Genomic DNA, 6,905 nt, shown 5'->3' on the forward strand with positions numbered 1-6,905 from the left:
GGGGGCGGGGGCATTAAAGTTGGGCACCGGCCCCACAACCACCAGATCATCAGGAATCTGCCCATTCTGAATCTTCCCATTCTGCAGCGGAGCACCATGAATGTGACCAGAAGAACTATCCGAGGACAGGTCCGAATGCGGATTGCTGACCTGCTGCTCGTCAGGTGGCAGGTCCAGATGGGGCTGCTGTACAGGTGGATCATTAACAATCCATTGGTCCCAATCTCCTTGAATGTTGTCTGCTGGCTGGGCCTGGACATTGTCTTCTGGCGGGAAATTAAGATCCCAGCCCACAGCCGGCACAGGTTGACCCAAACCAAAAAACACAAGAGGGAGCTGTTGACCATCCTCCGGGACCACTGGCACCGGATCCTCATCTTAGGGCTGACCCCCCAGCAAAGTTTATTGGATGATCTCGCACTGCACTGTCCATGAGTCACCAATAAAGCCATTAGCTTCAGAAAAAACAATGAACTGTGGGACCTCCTCCAGAGACGTGACCCGAACCCTGAGCAAAGTCCTGTAGACATTTCGTCTGTCCTCTTCCCACAAGATCAATCTGCCAAAAGAGCCAATAGCCGCCTGCAAGTATTCTGATGAACGGTAATCCAGGGGGAATCCCAACAGCATAAGCCAGCATTCCCGATTAAAGAAAAGGGCTCTATGATTCCAAGCATCATTATGTCGCTGAGCAGTGAAGGAAGCATCGAGGTATTGTTGCGGGCCGAGCAGGACAAGATTGTCTCTTTCAAGCACGCTGCTAAATTGAACCAGAACCTGACCCAGGTGCGACCTCTGGATATCGCGCACCCCAAGCCGTCTGTGCTCCACAAGGTATTCTCTGACCACATCCCTCACCGCCGGGAAAGTAATCTCATGGTCAGGTAAAGGTTGAATGCTGATAATAGCCCAGTCCTCATGCAATGGCGGGAGGCGCCTAGTTACTGACCTGATCATAATTTCCCGGTGAAGGACCACCGAAGCGCTGAAGCCCGGTGGGAGAAAGGGTTCAGGATCAACGCGCCTATACGCCATCGGAGCAGGAACCGAGGATCACCAACCAACGGACGGAGACGGAGCAGGTTGGGGTTTTGGTGAGGTGACGCCCAAAGAAAGCGTCAAGGACTGAAGGGGTGTCGATTCAGATTTTTTAATACCTCCCGGGCGAACTCCTCGAAGCAACTGAATTTGGGCGGTCCACCGATCAGAGACACCACAGGGGTGCGAAACCAGGTACTGTGATCAGGAGAATTTTGGTTTCCCACCAAGGTGACCCGACTCCCAAAGGCAGGGAACGAAGTCAGAGGAGAACCGAAGGAAGTTATCTTGTTGGGACAAAATAAATCCAAGTGTCCCCGGCCTTTACAGAAATGACAGCTTAAGGTCGGCGGGCCCAGCAGCCCAACAGGCCCACGAGCACGCACGGGGCGCCATTGGAGGTTGCGGGGGCGAGACCAGTTGGAATTCGAAATTTGAAATTTAGAACGGTTGGGAATACCGCCTCCAAGAACTACACCAGAAGAATTAGAGCCCAAGAACCGAGGAGATCCAACCCTCCCCATAGAGGAAGAAGGCCACGATCCCACAGCCGAAAAGTTCAGACGATTGAACACAGAAACTCTGGGGCGAGGCCGAGGCCCAGCAAGGGGCCTCCAATTACTATGAACCTGAGCATGATTATGGAAAGGGGGGTTCAAACGATTGAACACCGAAGATCCAGCCCGAGCCGAACGCTGAACACCACTAGGGGACTTGATAATGTTGCGAATCGGAACAACATTAGCACCGGTGAGAGGGAGCCTAACAATATCCGCATAGGAAGGATTCTTCCTGCCCCGGACCTTCAACCAGGAAGTCGCTTCCTCATCCGAAAAAAGCTTGAATTCATGCTTCCAATTGGGTCCACCACGATTCCAGAGGTTGAAGAAGGCCCTGAATTCCTTACGCTCAATGCAACCAGAGTTGTAAATATGAAAACCCACAGCCATCGAAGAAACCGAAAACCGAAAAACCCGATCAGCCAGCTGAAGCACCTCAAAGCCCGCGGCGAACCCACCAAGAGCAGCCTGAAGAAGATGACCAACCGAGACCGAATTCAACTTGAAGATGCATCTGCCAAAGGAGACCACCAATCAGAAGGACGACCGAAGACTTGGGCGAGCAGGGCAAACAGAAGATGCCAGGACATCCCTGAGGGAGTCCTCGAAGGCCAGGCCCGGCCGAAAGTTCAGGAGAGAGAGGTCCATGGTTGAAGAACGAGAAGACCGGGGGGAGGAAGGAGCGAAAAGCAGAAGGACCTGAGCTAGGAGCCGACGAGGGCTGCCGTGGCCTCCACCCGCGCCATTATCCCTTCGAGCTTCTGCAAGACCTCTCGCTGGAGTCCATCATCGGGGAGCACGACGTGTCGCCGGCCGCGAAGCTGAGCCTCGCGGCGAGGGTGTCGGAGCTCCTGACCAAAGCTTCCACTCACGACACAGCACACCTCGCCCTGATAATAAGCGTGTTTTTTTGTTTAGGCCTTAAAGCTCATATATAAGTCTATTTTAAGTTTATAGGCGGAGTGTGAGAAATAATTTTATGTATGGACCTAATATGTTTCTACTCACGTTCTTCGCCTTAGACCCTATAGTAGAAGTGTAGCACATAAACATCATTCACTTATTGCTAATAATAGTATATAAATATGTTTTACATAAAACCGTATTGACTTAATTGATATTTGTTTTAGATTAGAATTCGATTCTAAAGATCTAAACGGCGCGTAACAATAATCACCCGGAATAGTTCCTACTTCCAGCGTAACCGAACAAGGGAAGCCGCTATGGTAGAGCACTAGAGCTGGATTTGATTAAGGTTTCAGGACAACAGCTAAGACTCTAGGAAAAAAACTTTCATTCAGTACCTTCAGATCCACCGCACCGAGAAAAAAAAAATTAAACATCTACGTAGCTTGCGTTACTGATTGATGTTTGTGAAGAGAATCTCTGGAGGTTGGGCATCTATCATTCATCAGAGCTGCAACGGACTGCTACCCCCAAGCAAGGCCACTTTGTAAGGTGTCCCAGCATATAACAGTACAAAATATAACTCATGACTATATGGAGAAGACTACGGTCTCCTTGTTACATCAATAATTCTGACCTTACTTTCAGTTTCGGTGGGTTTTTATGTCAGTCACATCACACCAAATGGCACCAAATTAAACCTAAATTATCCAGCTCCTTTTCCCTACTTTCCACACACCTAATTCAGCTTTCTTCCCTTTAGTATATTCACAAAAACTCTCCTCTGATCCACGAGTCATCGATCATCATCATGTGTCCTAAATCCAAAGCCAGCGAAGAAGAGATTCCGCTGGTACCGTAGCCGCTGAGCTAACCACCAGCCGGTTCTTGTCGCGTTGTCTGCAACTTTGCAAGTAAGCAACTCGTCACCCGTCAGCCACCACCAAGTCACCTTCGTTAGGCTGTTTGCCCATCCATCCACCCATCGTCTTGCACGTCCAAGAAATCGAGAACTCACGCAGGCGTCGCCCACTTGCCCTCTTCGTCCTCCTCCCGTCGTGAATTCCACGCTGGTTCAGGGATGTCGATCGAGCTCCTGACGAAATTCCTCACGTAGGTGCCCCCCCTTCCATTCCATCCCTGCCCAGGCCGCCTTTCTTGCCTGAAATTTGGGCGGGGCTTTGCGGGTGCCGGGCGATTTGTGGTGTGGTCGTCTATGTTCCTGGAAGACGGCTGTGCTGGGCTCATCTGTTGTCCAATTTGACTCTATTGCAGATTGCTGTTCGGGTATGCCATGCCAGCGCTGGAGTGCTTCAAGGCGATCGAGCAGCGGCCCGGCCGGGCAGATCAGCTCCGCTTCTGGTGCGAGTATTGGTAATGATTCAGCTCCCCGTGGTTTCATTTGCTCAGATGGGTGTCGGGTGGTGGTCCGAATTGGATGGAACTGGTACCAGTAGAGAGGGTTGGGTACTTGGATCTGTCGAACCTGGTGCTCATCCACAAAAAGGGGATCGGTTTCTTCTATCTAGTAGGTGCAGTGTTGTCTCGCTTGATGTGGAATTCAGTAGCAAGTTACTCCCTCCGTTTCTTTTAAGTTGTCGCTGGATAGTTTAATTTTGCACTATCCAGCGACAACTAAAACGAAGCGGAGGGAGTATTATTTAGCAAAATAAATTCAGCAGCAAATCCCGTTCTCCTCTTATGATATTTGTTAAGGATTATGTAGCAACTTCGTACCATCTTCCCTACTTCATTGCTGTTTTTTTCTTTGTGTGTGTGTGCGTGTGTGTGGTGGTGGTTGACTTTCAGACGATAGAGTAAAAGCCTGCAGCGTGCGCTGATGGGTCTTGGTCTTGCTGTGTTTGACTGGTTTCAGCAATCTTGCAGGATCATCCTAGTCCTCCTCGTCATGTTCGACGAAATTGCTGGGGTTCTCATTTCTAAGTAATCACCAAAACACAAGTCTGAACTCATTTCAGCAGTCTCTCTCTCTCTCTCTCTCTCTCTCTCTCTCTCTCTCTCTCTCTCTCTCTCTCTCTCTGAACAAAGATTCAGATTCCCGCTTGCATCCCTTTCACAGGATCCCAATGTACTACGAGCTGAAGCTAGCCTTCCTCGTCTACTTGTGGTACCCAAAGACAAGGGTATGTGCCAGAAACACTCTGTCTGCAGCTACACCAACGAAAAGTTTTAGCTGTGCATATAGTACTTGCGAGCTGTTGATCAAATCTCTGAACCGGATGCTGTTGCGCTCTGAGCCAGGGAACGGACATCGTGTACGAGACCTTCCTCCAGCCGCTGGTGATGCAGTACCAGCCCAACATCGAGGCCAGGCTCCAGTACCTGCGCGCCAATGCCGGTGACATCCTCGTCTTCTACCTCAAGAACTTCACCGAGAGAGGCTACGAGCTCTTCCTCCGAGTGCTTGACTACGTCCGGTCGCAGGCGTCCAGAGGGTCAAGAACACGGGTACCTAGCTTCACCGATTTGGCAATTTGGCTATAGGCTATGTATTCCTCCATCTTCGGAGGCTATTGCAATGCATGTGTTGTGACTGTTTCCCGTGGTGCAGAGTTTCTTCTCGTTCCGAGGTGAACGTTCGGAGAGGCCAAGCTTCACCGATGACTATGTCACTGGCGGCGACCGGAGGGACGGGGGAAGGCACCGTCGACCACGCAGTGGCTACTAGTAGACCAAGTAGTCACTGGATGTATAGGATGTGCACAGAAACATATACGATTACTGGTATAGTGTTAGGTAGGAGTAGGATCAAATCAAGCAAACCTTACGGACAGAACTTGTAGGATCCACTGGAAAAACAGATAGCTTCTTATAAATTTTCTATTCATATTGTCACTTTGTCAGCAACCATCTCTTTCCGTGCTTCTTGCAGTGCTGCATAGTGGTTTTGTGTTTTTTTTGAAATGGAAACATCGTTCCGGCCTTTTGCATTTGCATGCATACAGCCTTACAACTCAATTATTACATCATCCTGCAGCAATTTGTAGTTCAAATAGACTTCAACTAAATCATGATATGGAGGAAAATAAAACACGTGCACTAAGCTGCTTCAATTCTTGAATGGAACCGCCACTCGTGACTCGTGAAGAACTCTATGGCCACCACCTCCAAAGACTGGCACATGACGAGGATTTGTTGTTGCGTTTCTTCCTTCTGCAATAGTCTCCAAAATCTGAACCAGTGTGTGCCCTTGAAGATAGTCTGTATAATTGACGGTATAGGTTTATGATTAAACACCACATCATTACGGCAAAGCCAAATCGACCAAAACAATGCTGCAACACCATTAAGAAGCAATTTTTTATGCGTGCAACCTTTGTTGGATTCCCAATCCCCTATAATATGATTAATATTAATGGGTCGGTCTATCTTTAAAGCAAAATAAATAATTCTCCAAACAGTTTTAGCTAGGTAACAGTCAAAGAAAAGGTGTTGTATGCTCTCGTTCTGGTTACAAAAGCTACACTTCGGACTTCCTTGCCATCTACGTTTGGCCAAGTTGTCTTTGGTGAGGGTCACACCCCTACCTAGATACCAAAGAAAGATTTTTATCTTAAGGGGTAGTTTTAGCTTCCAAAGCACACAATTACTATTAAAATTGGGGTTATTTATTAAAATATAGTACATGGATCGGGTTGAGAAAGTCCCATCCCTATGAGCTCCCCACACGAAAGTGTCCCTCAACAAATTCAGGGTAACCGGAGCCAATAAGTGTACCAAGTTCTGCAATTCCACGAGTTTAATTCCAACAATGGGTCTCCAAAAAGAAAGATTTAGATTTGCATGTGACATCACTTCTGCAACCAGCGAGGTCTTATTGCGCACTATATTAAAAAGATTCGGAAATTGCTCTCTAAGAGTAGTATTATTAAGCCATTTATCCTCCCAAAATCTTGTTGCTTGACCATCACCCACCCGAAAGCGTCCCCACCTAAGAAATTGATCCTTGACATTCATCAGGCCAGCCCAAAAATGGGAATCACCCGGTTTTCTAGAAACTTGGGTGAGTGATTTGCCTCCCAGGTATTTGTTCGTTAGGAGTCGTTGCCACATACCATCTTCATTGAGTAATTTGTAGAGCCATTTGCTGAGTAAACAAATGTTCTTTATGGCCAGATTGGCAACTCCCAGCCCACCTAACTCTTTAGGTTGGCAAATAATCTGCCATTTGGCTAGTCTATATTTCTTTTTATGATGTCCTCCTTGCCAAAAAAATCTGGACCGAATAGCATCTAGCTTCTCTAATACGCCTGCTGGAGTTTCAAAGAACGACTTCATGAAAATAGGTAGACTACTTAAAACAAAATTAATCAAAACAAGCCTCCCCCTGAAGACAAGAATTTGGCTTTCCAATTACTAAGTCTCTTCTCAAACCGGTCG

At 48.0% G+C, this 6,905-nt stretch overlaps 1 protein-coding gene across 2 annotated transcripts; it reads left to right on the plus strand.

Moving 5' to 3' along the window:
• The first annotated feature begins 3,122 nt into the window (after positions 1 to 3,122).
• On the plus strand, positions 3,123 to 5,409 carry LOC100284353 (uncharacterized). 2 transcript variants are annotated; one of them, NM_001157248.2, is made up of 6 exons: positions 3,123 to 3,617; positions 3,780 to 3,878; positions 4,392 to 4,448; positions 4,585 to 4,648; positions 4,767 to 4,973; positions 5,077 to 5,409. In NM_001157248.2, the coding sequence occupies exons 1-6, from the start codon at positions 3,586 to 3,588 to the stop codon at positions 5,191 to 5,193; spliced, it is 576 nt and encodes a 191-aa protein (NP_001150720.1). In that variant the 5' UTR covers positions 3,123 to 3,585; the 3' UTR covers positions 5,194 to 5,409. The 2 variants fall into 2 exon arrangements, 1 of the variants encoding a protein (NP_001150720.1); NR_182057.1 differs by having other exon boundaries at positions 3,780 to 4,448.
• Positions 5,410 to 6,905: the final 1,496 nt, after the last annotated feature.

Source organism: Zea mays, chromosome 10, assembly GCF_902167145.1.
Source record: "Zea mays cultivar B73 chromosome 10, Zm-B73-REFERENCE-NAM-5.0, whole genome shotgun sequence".
Taxonomy (NCBI): domain Eukaryota; kingdom Viridiplantae; phylum Streptophyta; class Magnoliopsida; order Poales; family Poaceae; genus Zea; species Zea mays.